We start from the raw sequence: 15,615 nt of genomic DNA, 5'->3' as shown, positions 1-15,615 counted from the left end.
GAAACAATTTCAAGGGTGTGAGCAATTTTGGCCATGACATTTTTAGTAAAAAAGAAATGTAAAAATACAAGATAGAAATAGTTCAAATTCATCATTAACATCTGTAAAACAATGTCTTTTGTCACTTTTTTGTGCCATTTCTACCCAGAAAAAAACTATGAGCTAAATAAAAAACACAACCGTGAATCAAACTTTGGTATTTGGCCTTAACTGTGTAGGGTTAGGATAAGCCATTTCACCATAAAAAATATGATTATGGAGATTTCAGGTAAAGAAAACAAACCTTTATTGCTGTCTGTTCGTTCTTCTGTCTGTTAAGAGAGTTAACACCATCGTATGAATAGAACTGCAGAGGCTTATTTGCTGAAAACAACGTCATTGCTGTGCAGATAGATTGTTGAACTCACTCTGACTTTTCTTGGAAACCGTCGGCTCACAAATCTCTCGATAACACACATCCTGCTGTACTGTATACGTCCGTTTGTACCTGCAAGGAAGAAAACGCACTCTTTCATTGGGTCCGTTAGGTTGCACATGACCATAAAAATTGCATTAATTGTAGTTAATTGTAGCATGAGCATAAGAGGCCAGAGGTGGTGATCTGTGACATACAGGTAGTGGCAAACTCCACCTTCCCAGACCGGCACACTCTTGGTTTCAGAGTAGAGACGGGTACATGGGTGCGGCACTCGCTGGCACACTGCAAACAGCAGAAACACAACATGGGGCATGAATGCTTTAAGGATTGCCGATGAGGAAAAGTCTGCTGGATGGTTTAGGAGTCATGTGGGATGGAGCTGGAGCCTGCTCTCTGGCTGATGGATGGTTTTAGGAAAGGAATGTTTAAACAATCTGACGCTGGATGTTTGGGTGAAGAACAAGATTCAAGAGGGGCGAGGGAAACGTCGAGTGTCTCCTCATACGCAGCTTCATCAACATGCACTTATTGGTGAAGGAAAACTCATATTTCCACTCTGTGTTTGGAGGAGGGAACCTGAGTTCAGGCTGGGCGTAATAAAACAAAGTGCTTTTCAGCAGCTGTGTTGTCTTCAGAGTTGGGGGTAACACATTACTGTTCCTTCATTCAGTAATCACGCCACAGTTACTGTTCAATCACAGTTATTGCATTGACTTTGAGGCGGTGCACCTTTGAATTCTCTCAGACGTGTAACAAAGCTTTGTTGTCAACATTTTTCTGTGAAGAACTCTTGGGGCCAGTTTTCACCAATTTTGCTTGTGTCTTTGTGGTATTATTTTTAGTAAAGAGTGAAAAAGAAAGCCCTGGTTTATTATTTATTCTCTCTAACTGCCGCTATCTTTATGTATGGTTATTTTATCTCTATGTATATATATATATATTTTTTTATTTATTTATTTTTTTATTTTTTATCTTTTTGCATGGTTTTAATCTGTTCTGTTGTAATTGTTTTTCCTGTAAAGTGACCTTGAGTGTCAAGAGAGGCACGTACAAACAAAATGTATTATTATTATTATTATTATTATTATTGTTCTTGTGTGTGTGTCCTCTTTAATTAGGGTGTGGAATTTGTGCTAATACATAAAGGTATGGTAGGTTTTTTCACAGACAGCGGTGTGCGTCTCAGGCGATGCTGTGGAACACCAAAGTAATGGTTTTATTGGCATGACAAGTTATAGTGAATAAGTAAAGTAACATAGTAATTTTACAAAAATAACACTTATCGCTAGTTACCTTAAATACCTCTTTAGTGCCTATTTTTCTCATTGGTAACTCTATGCAACAATTTATGTTACATACGTACACTGTTCTATTCTTAAAATGTGAAAAATTCTCCGCAGTTTCTCACATTTGTATAAAAAACCCTCTATATTTATGGAGCTGTTTCTAATAAGACGTATTTGTAAAGGTGCTTCTACATTTATTCCTCATTTTAATGCTCAGATTTTATATAATTTAAATGAAAAACCAACATAAAGTTTCTTATGAGAGTGTTGGGCCACCAAAAGCTGCCAGAACAGCTTTACTAATCATTGGAATTTATTCTCCAAGTGTCTGAACTCTGCTTTGTTTGTCTGTTTTGATAATGGAGGTAAAGAGTGTTGCCTAACACAAAATCTCTAATAGACTGAGTTGAAATCTGGTGATGGTGAAGGCCATAACATGATTCATATCATATTCATACTTTACAACCATTCAGGGACTGCTCGTGCATTGTCATCCCAGAAAATACCACTAGAATAGAAATGATATCGTGGCATTAAGATGATCACTCAGAACAATTTTGTTTTGCTTTGCAATGACTTTTTCTCAGAAGGGACAAATGGAACCAAATCGTGCAGCAAAATACCTCCCACTGTAGAACATGGTCACCAGATCTCTTAATTTGTCACCAGCCTAGATGTTAAATTCTTTCCATGCGGGTGTTGTGACTTCTCTTGTTCATAACTGTTATACTGTGAGTCATAGTTTAAAAACAATACAGCCTCAGACATCTCTCCTATTTACTTCACAGCCAAACTTTACAACACAAAAAAGAGTGATCAACTATCAGTTTATTATGATGATGCACGAATACTAATCTTGTTCAAAGCACACGATTCCTCTGGTCGCTCTGATTATTTTCGTTGGACCTATTGTTTTTCACCAAATGACTGCATTGTTAGTGTTTTAAAACATCTGGGTCCCTTCTGGATGAAGCGTCTTGTTGCAACAGGCACATCACTACCAGGTCGACAGTGAAACTGGCATAAGTTGTTAAAATTTGTTGGTCAGGTTGCTTTTTACAGGATGCCATGTTGACTTTCGAATTGAAAAAAAGTCACATAAGCAGCTGAATGCTTTCTATAGAGGAGATCAGGAAATTACGTTTAAGCTGTGTAAGATAGCACGTGATAAAAGATATAAATATATGTTTTCATTTCCATTAACTTCAATAAGGCCTTGGACATTCCTACCAGCTAGTCCTACTCATTAATTCAGTATTAATGACCAAAATACTTTTCCTCCAGGCAGCTGGCAAGCTCACATTTACATCCTGTCATGGATACACTTGCAAACTGGTGGTCTGAGCTGTAACTGTACAGTCTGTCTTAGAAATAAATGAGGGGACAATCAGTGATTCATATATTTTGGAATTTGGACTAATTTGATCTTGCTACAGAAATTAGGCCGCTCTCAAAATACAGAAATATTTAAATGTGTTGTGAAAATGAAAAGGCACAATCTTTGACTTTGTTCCTTTTTATGTGTCCAAGTGGAAAAAACAGCCAAACTTCAACAAAACATTAACAATGGGGCTGACGAGTTTCCAATGTGACACTGGAAATATGAAAATGAAAACAAAGAAGCAGATTGTGTGTAGATAATATACTGCTGTCTCACACAGAATCCTCCCCACAGCACACTCTGAAGAAACACCGGGTTATAAATGTAACACTAACTCACAAAAATATGGGAGGAAAGTGATGCGGCGTAAATAATACGGTGCCTTTTTGAATTCAGTGACAGCGTATTCATGTTGTGCAATTATGCCCTCGAGCCCTAAAGTTAACCAAGACATTCATAAATGTCAGAAGGGTCAACTGTCAGTGAAACGTGTTTCCTGCTTCAGAGGTCTATACATAGTGAGGCCCTCTCTCTGTGACAGTTAACGTGATGGAATGCAAATATATATTACACTGTAGGTTCACACCTGTAGTTAAACTGACAGAAAGAAGAAACAGACACAATAAATTCAGCACTGACACTCATGACAGCTGAAACTAAATTCAGTAATCCATCAGTATCATCAGTATTCCAGCATGCAGCTACATACGGTTTACAGTTCAGCTTTCTGGAATTTCCTTGAGTGGTGAGAGGAAAGAGAACAGAGACTCGTGTCCTCCAGAGGACAAACCTCTACCACCAACAGATCAAAGTTTTCACATCAAAATCTGTTAGATGGATTGTCACTAGTGAATGCAGATAAAGATAGTTCAGTGTGGTAGCTGGAGGTGTCGCCAACTTGGCAATGCCTGACTTCAAATAACTCATGGTTAATCCCAAAAAAGTTGGAGCATGATTGGAGCTAAGTCAGGTGATGCAAATGTCTTTGTGTCATGGACTGTTCTGTGATCGCGCTGACCTGTACTGTGACTCAAAGCGGCCCTTATCTATGAAGAATTTTAAGTCTGAATATAATTAAGCAGGTGGGCTACATAAAAATGTACCTGATTAAAGGGAAAATTAGTTGTTTGTACTAAGCTGTAAATGTATGTTTATTTCTGCTGTAAAGTTGGGCATTTTATCATGGTTGTCCATGGGGATTGAATCATTTTTGGAGCCAACCTCAAGTGGACATTTGAGGAACTGCAGTTTTTGGCACTTAAAGGGGAACTTCGCTTTTTTTCAACCTGGGGTCTGTTTTCATATGTCATTTCATACATGTGAGTGATGGAGAAATGAATTTTCGACATAGCTCCAGTATTTAGCCAGGCAGGCAGCTTAGCAGCTCAGCTAGCAGCTCAGCTAGCGAAAAAGTATGGGACAACTTGCTCCCCCGCGTCAAAGTCAGCCCTAACGTGCTTTTTCCCCCACACTGACCGGCTCGGATAGTCTCAATGAGTGTCCACCAACATACCAGAGATGAGAAGTGAACGAAAACCTCCACATTACCTGGCGATTGCTCTTTGTTGTGATCTGTATCCAAATCTCAGGACGCTAGAAAGCAAATCTCGTTCTAGCGTTCTGAGATTTGGTAATGTGGAGGTTTTCGTTCACTTCTCATCTCTAGTATGTTGTGGGACACTCGTTGAGACTATCCGAGCCGGTCAGTGTGGGGAAAAAAAAGCACGTTAGGGCGGACCTTGACGCTGGGGGGGCAAGTTGCCCCATACTTTTTCGCTAGCTGAGCTGCTAGCTGAGCTGCTAAGCTGCCAGCTGAGCTGCTAAGCTGCCTGCCTGGCTAAATACTGGAGCTATGTCGAAAATTCATTTCTCTATCACTCACATGTATGAAATGACATATGAAAACAGACCCCAGGTTGAAAAAAAACGAAGTTCCCCTTTAAAAGTTGGCTCCACTTTTGAGTAACTTGATGCCAGAAAATGCTTTATCGACATTGATAGTCCCAAGAGCATGTATCCTGCTGATCCCTTAACTTTTCTATTGAAATCTTAAGTTTGGAATTTGGCCGTCATCATCTTGGTCTAATGAAACCAGGCATAATGAGCCAGCAGTGGATCTGACCAAGAACTCAAGGACACTATAAATGGTGATCTGACACAAGTTACTCACATCCTAAAGCGTTTCCTGCTTTATCATCTGTTTTACTCTAAACAGGACTTTGGCTAAAAAAAGAACATCATGCTCTTTGAAAGAGACTTGAAACAAGTGACTGAGAACATAAACTCATTTACACCAATATCATAGTAAAAATACACATAATATTGCAAAAATCCAGTGTAACTAAGTATCATTCCAACACGTGAACAATGCACGGTACAGTTATGGTTACAAGAGTTTCTCTCACCTTCCTACGTTTGTATTTTCAGTTTAATTCATTTGCCAAAAGAGAAACAAAATACACAGTAAACAAAGTTAACAATGATTTAGACTGACAGAATTATGTTTTTTTTTTTTTTTAAATCTATAGATATTGCAAAAAAATACCATCATTTTCCAAGTATTCTTTTAGCCTCAATAATTTCGAAGAGGAAAGATGATATTGTGGCAGCTCAACTTTGAAGCATTTTGTAGCTAAATAAAGCCATTTAGGGGTGTTACTATGGTGGTTAACTCACTGGTCAATTTCTGGATCAGGTATTTAAGACAATAATTATTCTACCTAAAGAATTCAAATTTCTTATTCAATGTCCTGAAACATCAACATGATAGAAGAGACTTTCCAGTACATTTTCCAGAAAGCAGCCTACTTTCACTGAACCCATGTGCAAATATGTGTATGTGCAGAAGAAACACATAAACTTACACAGTTCACACTGTCTGCCCTTGAAACCAGCTGCACAGTCGCAGATGAAGGCGTCGCCTCCGCTCACACATGTACCTCCGTTCTGGCAGGGAAGACTGCGGCAGTCCTGAGGCAGCTCTGAAAGACAACAGCTGCCATTAACATCCTCAGTTCAGAGAGAGTTTGGCTCTCAGGTTTCAGGCTCACTATTGCACTTTATCCACAGCTGACATCATGTGTTGATAGCCTTTGGCGCTACCCCCACACAACAGAACATGAAGCTCCTGTAAGTGGCACATCAGCTGGGATCAGTTACTTGGGCAGATGTGCCATCTTTTGGAAAAGAGCAGCAGAAAACCTACCAGGCTTTGCTTTCAAACCCTCCTCTTGAATCTCCAGTGCAAGGCTGATTTTGTTTGTTGTTTCCTCCATCTTTTCTAATCTAATTGGTGGGTCGGGTTCTGCAAGGCAAAACATTTCCTGTCATAAATCAGCATGAAAAGACAAACTCTGGTAAAATTTACATGCTGCATTCATTGAGATGCTTGAATGGATTTCTGTAAGTTCTGTACATCAGTCTGAAACAAAGAAACACTTATTAGTATCATTAATCATCATTAAAAGGGGCGGAACACTCTTAGAGAAGAAGCTTATCCTCAAGAGCACAAGATAACATCTGTGGAAGAGTTTTTCCTGTTTGAGATTAGAAGCTTAAGCACTGGAATACAGTAAGCAGAAAAATCTAAATATATTATATACAAGTTGTTTGCTGAAAATCATCCTTCATCCTGGCTTTATCAAAAGCTGCTAAATACAGTAAATAAACAACTTAGTGAGATAATATGAGTTTGTCCAGAGAGTCTCTTTACATGAACAGACCACCTATATTTACATCCAGACGGGCATCAGGCTGCTTTCCTCTGCAGGAACCTGGGTAAAGCATGATTTAATGTGACTGTTTACAGGAACAACCCCTAAACGGCTAAACAATGTCTTGTAATTTTCCATTTTCCCAGCTGTAGGCCATACAATTACATTTTTTTCACTCACTGTTATTATTTGCTTATGTAGGAGAGACTGCCATATAGAAGTATATCAGACCTTATACACAGTATAATAACCTCTTATTTAACCATCAGTTGATTAAAAATCTCAAACAGTTGGTAAAACTCACAAGACAATTACAATTAGCATTAATTAGCATTCTTTTGTCATTTTGGGCCTAATTTTTGTTATATTTTGGCTTTTTTTCCCCCCGGATTTTTGTCATTTGTTGCACGTTTTTGTAATTTTGCTTATTATTTTTTGTCATTTTGTGTTTCTTTTTGTCTCACTTATGTTTTTTGTCTTATTTTTGCCAATTTGTGTTTTGCCTTATTTGTTATTTTGTACAATGTTTTTGTCATTTTCAGTTTTTTGTCTCTATTTTTGTTGTTGTTTTATTTCTCACTTTTGTAAAGTTTTGTCTCATTTGTGCCATTTGTTTCATCTAATTTTTGTCGTTTTGTGTCCTTTTTTGTCTCGCTTGTGCCGTTTGTCCCATTTTTTTTGTTGATTTGTAACTTTTCCATCTAATTTTTTGTCCGGTTTTACATTGTTTGTGCCATTTTTGTCATTTTGTTTCTTGCTTTTGCCATTTTGTGTCTCATTTTTGTAATTTTTTGCCTTTGTTTGGCTGTTTTTTGTCTTTTTTTTTCTGACTTTTGTTGTTTTGATCATAATTAAAGTAAAATACTACATTGTTCAGTTCCAGATACCTGCGACTAAATGTTTTGCGCCTTCATAGATAAAATGTGACCTGGAACTTGTAACGTGTAAATGATAAACTGAAGCATAATAGTGTTGAAATTGAATGTACTTTTCTTAAGAAATTTCAGGCTGTTCATGTTGTGTAAAAAGAATGTACTTTTTTCACTAAAACAAAGGAAAGGAAAGACGTGGATTTGTCATTCTTTATATGTTATTATGCTGTGATTTTACTGGTCTGGCTCACTTGAGATCAAACTTGGCTGAATGTGGCCCCTGAACTAAAATGAGTTTGACACCCCTGGTATAAGAGCTTCAGGAAAATCCACAGCTAAACCTAAATCATAGACACTTTAATTAATAGAAACACATACATTCATGTTCATGTACCTTCTTTTACTTCCATTTAAAATAAGATATACTTTTGCACTGTCTATAAACTTTTTAATGACAATAACATAAACTGTGAATCACTACAAAATCAGTGTAAACATTCTTGTATTGGCCAGAACTACTTGGTTGGGTGGATGAACTTTTAAAATGCAAATGTATAAGGGCACTACATCAGAGAAATGGTGAATTCTATAAGTACATGTGCAAATGTGTGCAGTTTCAATGTGCCATGTGGCCTGTTGGTGTATTATGTGTGAGAAACACAACAGTGTCCTGAATTCATCTGACCTACATTTACATTAAAGATATCAGTAAGTTTTGGTCAAACTGTGCAATGTCAACTCTCCTAAATGTTTATCACATGACTGCTTGGACTTACTAGTGCGATGCCGAATGGCTTTCCGAGGCAAGTGAGCAAACTTTGCTGTTATCTTTCCCCTTCTGTCAACAAGTTCTGTGTACCTGCAACACAGGTAAAAGAAATGTTTAGCGCTGAGCTGAATTACCATATTGTTGATTTTATTGTGGCAGCTTTAATACAAGTGACGATGCTCTCGTACCTGGGCAGCTCCTCTGAGTTCTCCGTTTCTGTGGTTCCTCCCAGGTCTTGGGACTGAGCTGGGGTTAGTGTTCGTCCTCCCTGACCTCCTTGTCCCGTCACCGTGGGCCTCTCTCTCCTCCCTGGTCTGACCTGCATTGGCACTGCATCAAAGAAAATCAGCACAAAATAAAAATACTTAGAAAATAACAAATTCTTCAGTGTGAGGTCAGATTCTAAAACGAGAGCACAAAATCCCACATAATAGCATGCTTTATAAAAGAAAAATTCCCCCAGACACTCACAGGTAGTGAAGGCTAAGTGCTGAGGTATGCTGTGGATCTGTTCCTGCCCCGTGCTCCTGACCGATGTCAGAGCCACATAGTAGTGCTGTCCTGGCGTCAGCTCACGGAGCATGTATGATCCTAACTTCCCATTGGGCAGGAAGCGACTCCTGGTGTTCAGTCCACGCGTCACATTGACCACGAAGCCATCTGGAATGCTTCTGGGGTGGCGGCTCCAGGTGATCAGTGCTGAGTTTGGTGTCACATGTGACAGGGAGAGATTCTGTGGGGGGAGAGGCCCTGAGGGTAACGCATGGAGATGGTCAGACAGCCACATGGAAAGCATGAAATGTTACCTTGCTTTGTTTAGCTGCCATTAATTCAGCTAGCAAGTATTTCCTTTAAAAGGTTACAGTAATTTTTATTCGTCTCTCATGTCAAACAGGCTGGGATGTCCAGGAGGAACATATAGACTGGTAGAAGAATAAAACAAAAATAAGTAAAATGGTGATACTCAAGTAACTCAAACAGCACATAAGTAAATGTGTTTGGTGACTTTCCACCACTGAAAAGAGTAAATGTCCTCAATATCATATGTTGTTAGCTTAGTATTGATTTAAAGTTGGTGTTAGTATTGTTGTACATTCTGCTGCACTCACTGCTGAACAATTCAACCTACTTGTCCAGAATTGCAATGGTCCAGCTGAGTGGCTCGTAGAAGGAAACTCATCTGCTCTGATTCCACTCTGAGTCAACACATCCACTTTGTACATCTGACCAGGCAGCAATGAACTGGGAAACACAAGGGGGGAAAACCAAGAGTGCCTTTCAGTCAAATATCAACACCAATAGTGTGATGTGATACTGCCCTCTGCTGGTTGAAAGATATAACACTCAAAGTTATCTAAAGCACTAAAACACCTCAGGAGCGCCATTTAGTGGACAAAAAGATGCGGAAGCTGTGAGAACGGAACTTCTGGGTTACCAGCGTTCTTCAGTGTCAAAGTGCAGAACCTGACCTGAAGGTGTACTCAGTGGTGCTTGTGTTGAGGACGGCAGTACGAGCCTCGCTTCCGTCTGAATGCAGCAAAGACACATGAACCCTGCTGACCGCTGCATGACGAGCAGCCTGAACCAACCAGGTCAGCCAAACCTGGGAGGAGGAGACGTTCACTACCTGCAGCTGCTCCACCCGCCGAGGTCCTACCACAGAAACACACATTTACTCACGGAAAATAATCCAAGCAGTCAAACTTATATGAATACACTCAGAGACTTTTGAGGAGTTTAATTTTTAGGTGCAACGATTAATCGATTAGTTGTCAACTACTGAGCGAAAATTCACTGGTTCCAGCTTCTTAAATGTGAATAATTTCTGGTTTCTTTACATCTCTATGACTATCTTTTAGTTGTGGACAAAAGACACCTGAGGAAGTAATCTGAGGCTTTGGGAAACATCGATCAACATTTTTCACCTATATATTATTACATTTTATAGTTATTAATGAACTGTTTGAGTAATAGATTAGAAAATAGCACTGGAACATAGCAAGAAGAAAAGTCTAAATATATCATTAAGAATCTGTTTGGTGAAATTCATCATTCCTCAGTTGTTTTGCTTTATCAAAAGCTGCTAAATACAGTAAATAAACAACTTAATCATATATAATGAGTTTGTCCAGAAAGTCTATTTGCATTAACGGACCACCTATGTTTACATCCAGAGAGGCATCAGGCTGTTTTCCTCTGCAGGAACAGCCCCGAATTGGCTAAATAATGTCTGATCATTTTTATTTTCAGCAAATCACTGTCGGCCAAATAATTACATTTTACGTTTTTTTAAGCAAGAAGACCTCATATGCAGTATAAAAAGCTTTTTTTTTGATACAACCCCGAGTTGATAAAAATCTGGAAATCTGAAGAAACAATAACACACAACATGAATAATGCTTAATGTGCTACAGTAAAGAGTGTGCTCACTGGTGCGTATCAGTGCAGTGGCAGGCTGGCTTGTGTCGTTGCTGTTGGTTTTGAGTCTGATGGACACGGTGGAGATGTTGTACAGCAGGCCGGGCACCAGGCCTCGCATCACATGGGTCGACTGCTGCCTGTCCAGGTAGTCTGTTTTGGGATTGCTGTGGCCCAGAGGAGCGTATGTGACGGCGAACATGCTGATGAGGCTGTGCGAGGGCTCCGGTTCGTCCCAGCGCAGCTCCACCTCGCTCTCCTCCACACGCAGCACATGGAGGCCAGGCGGAGGCAGCAGGTCTGGGAACAGTGGCAACCTTACATGTCTAATCCATACGTTAAACAGTTACAGGGTTGCCTTGGCAATCCACAGGATGGTAGAGAGCAGCGCGGTGCGGCCGGTAACTGACCTTTCTCGCAGTCTTTGCCGGTGAGTCCTATCTTGCAAACACAGTTGTAGTTTCCTCTCCTGTCGCTCCAGCAGCGTCCTCGGTTCCCACAAGGTTTCAGCACACATGGGTCCTCCACTTGGGGGTGACAAACACAAACAGTTCATATAAGCATAGTCAGCAATTTATGAAGTTTCTAAACAATCCTTTTTAAACCTTTCTATGATTAAACACAGAAGTTGGGGATTTTACCCGTAATCTAAGTACATAAGAAAGGGCCCATATCACACACATGTACAGGTTTGTAATTTTACTTTTGGGGTTCACTGGCAATTAAACAACCACCTATACTATATATACTGTTTTATACTGATATGTGTAAAGTTTTATCAAGTTGTTTTTGCATTTTTATGAAAATCTCAACATTAGGCTGTTTCTATTTAAAATATATGCTTTACAGGCATTTTTACATCTCTCCCTGCAGTTGCAATGTTAGGATTTCATAAAGACAGGTGACAAATGAAAGGAAAATCAAAATAAAGTTTGGCTGGTTGGTTCTATTAAGGTGTTGGGCAATCACATGCTGCCAGAACAGCTTCAGTGTTGCTTGATTCTCAAAGTCTCTGATCTATACCGGAAATAATGAATATCATTCTTCAATAACACAATTTCTCATTTGATGTTTTGATGATAAAGAACATCATCTAACATGTCAACCCAAAATCTATCATAACTGTTTAATTGGGTTGAAATCTGGTGACTGTGATGGCCACAGTAAAAGATTCATGTAATTTTCCTTTTTAAACCTTTCAGTGACCCCTCATGGCCTATAGATGGGAGCATTGTCCTCTTGGAAGAAACCACTACAATCGGGGTAAAAATAGCAATCACTCAGAACAACTATGTATTGGTTTGCAGTGACTTTTTCCCCTCAGGGAACAAATGGACCAAAATCATACCAGCAAAATACCATCCACAGCGTAACAGATTCACCAGATCTGCTCATTGTAGGAGTCAAGGATTCATTTTTCCCCTTTAATTTATCACCTCTCTGTTAAACACCTTGGAGAAATTCAGTCAAGAGATTTATTAAAAACGTGTAAATCAGCTTCAGTAAAACAAATTGGTGAAGCGGTGTAAAGTCACTTACACATCTGGCACTGGTCGCCAAAGAAACCGTCTTTACACACACACATATAATTCCGTCTGTAACCCCGACACACACCTCCATTGAGACAGGGGTTGGACTCACAGCCGTCCTGCTCTGCACACAGATATTTAAAGCTCAGTAGAATTTATTGCTCTGCATAATCTCTGAGTTAAAATGTGGACAATTCGTAACATGAGATGTTGAAAGAACACTTGTACCTAATTCACAATCCTGGCCTTTGAATCCTGGAGGACAGTGACACAAGTAGGAGCCCGGCTGGTCCTCACATGTCCCTCTGTTCTTGCAGGGCTCCGACAGGCATTCATTTATGTCTTATAAGGTGAGCCACACATACACAGGTACTAAATGTGTCTGCAGGTGAATTACATTTTTGCATTTATTACTAGTTTGATTAAACCTTACCTGACTGGCAGCGGTTTCCACTGAAGCCCTCACTGCACACGCACTGGTAGGATCCGATCTTGTTTCGACATGTACCGCCGTTAAAACAGGGCTGTGATAAGCACTCATTAATCTCTGTAAAAAATGAGAAATTAAGAAATTAGTATAAATAAATACCAATCTGAAAGTTTCAGTTTGCAAAGGAAGAAGAAACTACTGTGATCTTAAGTCTCTGTTAGCTGATCAGACAGGTAAGCTTTGATGGGGCAAATGAAATAAAAAAAAAAACAAGTTGCAGGAAGTTTATTTTAAAAGCTGCCAAATTGCACAATATCTTACAGCAACCACAGAAAGAACAGTCAAATTTTCAACTTTCTGACAGTCTGTGAATGTATCATGTGACACACAATTCAGGAAAAATAGCTAAAACTAAGCATTAAATTATAATATTTAATCAAAAATCACTTCATTTTATGTATTTCATGAAAAACTCTGCAAAAACAAACCATTCGCACCAAAAAATAAGCAAAAACACTGTTCCCTCAGAGCCACTGAGAAGCCATGATTCAGTCTGACACAGAGAGGAAAATAAAAACATTTGATCAATAAAATAAAACCAGCACAGCTCAAAAGCATAAACAGGCTTTTTGTGTCACCCTGTACTTTTACTAAGACACTTGGCCGAGCAAAGCACACCAAATATTCTGCTGTTGGCTGTAAGAGTGAATGCAACAGTGTTTACGCGCTCTCAGCAACTGAGGAACTGAACATCCAGTGGATCACTTCTATTTTTGACGGTAATATCTCCACAACAGGAAAATCTTTAGTGCTAGCCACAATGGGGCAAACGTTACCATTGACCTTGACCATATGTACACAAGCCAGAGTCACTCATCTCTTTGCAGAAAAGCCCCACAATATAGAACTTTTAAAAAACAAAAGGAATATTATTTCACTTGAAAACAAAGTGCCTTGGCTTTCTGCACTATTTAATACCTAGCATGACTTCCTTTTTTGTTTTCTAAAAGACTTTCCATTCTGAACTGTTGTAGTAACTGGGTTCTTTTTAAATGGGCTGTTTAGAGGATCCGTGTGCTGTTGTGTGATACAGACCCTCACAAACCGGTGGCTGGCTCCAGTCTCCCTGAATACCACAGATGCTCTGGGTGGCTCTGGGCACCGATGTGAAGCCTGGATGACAAATATACACAGCCATGGAACCCGATGTTGTCGAGGAGAACTGGACCTCAGCGTGCTTGACTTGTGGAGGCGGCCCGCAGCCCAGCTCTGAAATAAACGTGAACATGTCGATGTCAGCATGGCTGCACAGAAACACAAGCTCACATACACTGAGGCTTAAAGGAGCTCATCCAGAGCATACTGATGCCAACAGAGGTGTTTTCCATCCACTGTCTCTGTTTCTGTCCTCCTAAAATGACCTCCAGCACGCTAGTAGAGTGTATAGACATGAATCATCAGCTCCAATCAGGCCTTACTTTATATAGCTTGTGCAGCCGTTCTATATCTGTAAATGTGGGGCCTCCAGTGCAGCAACACCGCTAAGATTATCTTCAGATGAAGGGCCAGTATCTACACACATAGCAGCTCAGGATATCCCCTGCTTGGGCCAATCATTGTACAAACATCAGTGTTGTGAGATGAAGACATTGTCTTTGTGGTGACACTCGGTCTGCTTACCTGCAGAGGTTTGTACTGAGCTCCTGCTTACTTCACAGTGTCTGCCGCTGAAGGCATCTGTGCATTCACATTTATACTTTCCGATGTAGTGAAAACACGTCCCACCATTCAGACAGGGGCTGGAGGCGCAGGGGTCGGGCTTCCCTGGAAGAGAACATCCACATATTGATATACGATAATATTTGTAGGTCTTGAAGGTTGTTTTGAACTATCAAGGGAGTCTGCTGATGTAAGATCTAAGGGGAGGGTGTTCTACAGTTCAGGGTCATGATGACTTAAAGATACTTTTTTGAAAAACCTCCAAAGGAAAATCAGTATAAGATTGACCATTCTGGTTAGAACATAAAATGAAGTCAAGTTAAAGCACTGTAATTTTTATGACACATTTAAAAACAGTAGAGAATTTAACAATGGTTTATAAAAGAGAGATGAGTTTAATGTAACAAATGCACCACAATAATAAAAAATACTAATTATTTGAGATGATTACATTCTACACATCAAAGGTGCTGAAAGTCAGTAGCTGAAAGTGCCATGGTACGATAGGTTTAAATTTATGTTAAAATTGTCTTTAATCTACGTACTACACTTACATATATACATTTTGAAGTGCTTCACTTGAATATATCCAGATAATTCTACTTTATTCTTCAATGTCTCTACATTTCAAAGACTACCGTAATAATGTATTTTAACAAAATTTATGTACCGTAAATGTACTCCACACATTGATTTCACAGATGAAGTTACTTTTTTTACATACAGAATACAATCTGGGGTCTTTCTGTGTGAAATTTGTATGTTCTCCCTGTGCATGCGTGGGTTTTCTCCTGGCACTCCAGCTTCCTCCCACAGTCCAAAAGCACACTGAGGTGATTGGTGACTCTATATTATGAAAGTGAGTGTCCTTTTTTGTCTCTATATGTAGCCCTGTCATAGACTTGCAACCTGTCCAGGATGTCACCTGCCTTCACTCTAAGTCAGCTGGGATAGACTCCACCCCCTCCAACCCTAATGAGGATTAAACGGTGTATAGATAATGTTTGGATGGATAAAATGTCTGATTGAGTATAACACATTGTTACAGATTAAAGTTAAAAAAAAAAAGATTTGGGGGGT

General features: G+C 39.5%; 1 protein-coding gene across 4 annotated transcripts in view; it reads right to left on the bottom strand.

Annotated features, from left to right (window-relative positions):
- Positions 1 to 15,615, bottom strand: part of sned1 (sushi, nidogen and EGF-like domains 1) — a 35,676-nt gene that overhangs the window by 1,888 nt on the left and 18,173 nt on the right. For all 4 annotated transcript variants that reach the window (XM_022201273.2, XM_051946935.1, XM_051946936.1 and 1 more), the window contains exons 15-31: positions 14,497 to 14,640; positions 13,912 to 14,085; positions 12,820 to 12,933; positions 12,615 to 12,728; positions 12,397 to 12,510; positions 11,268 to 11,384; positions 10,870 to 11,157; positions 9,909 to 10,092; positions 9,569 to 9,681; positions 8,911 to 9,189; positions 8,628 to 8,769; positions 8,447 to 8,529; positions 6,291 to 6,389; positions 5,950 to 6,066; positions 613 to 700; positions 408 to 487; positions 284 to 311 (exon numbers count right to left, since the gene is read on the bottom strand). In XM_022201273.2, coding sequence (XP_022056965.1) covers positions 286 to 311; positions 408 to 487; positions 613 to 700; positions 5,950 to 6,066; positions 6,291 to 6,389; positions 8,447 to 8,529; positions 8,628 to 8,769; positions 8,911 to 9,189; positions 9,569 to 9,681; positions 9,909 to 10,092; positions 10,870 to 11,157; positions 11,268 to 11,384; positions 12,397 to 12,510; positions 12,615 to 12,728; positions 12,820 to 12,933; positions 13,912 to 14,085; positions 14,497 to 14,640 — 2,276 coding nt within the window. In that variant the 3' untranslated portion in view covers positions 284 to 285. The remainder of the gene's footprint in view (positions 1 to 283; positions 312 to 407; positions 488 to 612; positions 701 to 5,949; positions 6,067 to 6,290; positions 6,390 to 8,446; positions 8,530 to 8,627; positions 8,770 to 8,910; positions 9,190 to 9,568; positions 9,682 to 9,908; positions 10,093 to 10,869; positions 11,158 to 11,267; positions 11,385 to 12,396; positions 12,511 to 12,614; positions 12,729 to 12,819; positions 12,934 to 13,911; positions 14,086 to 14,496; positions 14,641 to 15,615) is intronic.

The sequence above is a fragment of the Acanthochromis polyacanthus genome, chromosome 4 (assembly GCF_021347895.1).
Source record: "Acanthochromis polyacanthus isolate Apoly-LR-REF ecotype Palm Island chromosome 4, KAUST_Apoly_ChrSc, whole genome shotgun sequence".
Taxonomy (NCBI): domain Eukaryota; kingdom Metazoa; phylum Chordata; class Actinopteri; family Pomacentridae; genus Acanthochromis; species Acanthochromis polyacanthus.
The sequence above is the reverse complement of the archived record's forward strand: the minus strand, read 5'-3'. Positions and strand labels throughout refer to the sequence as shown.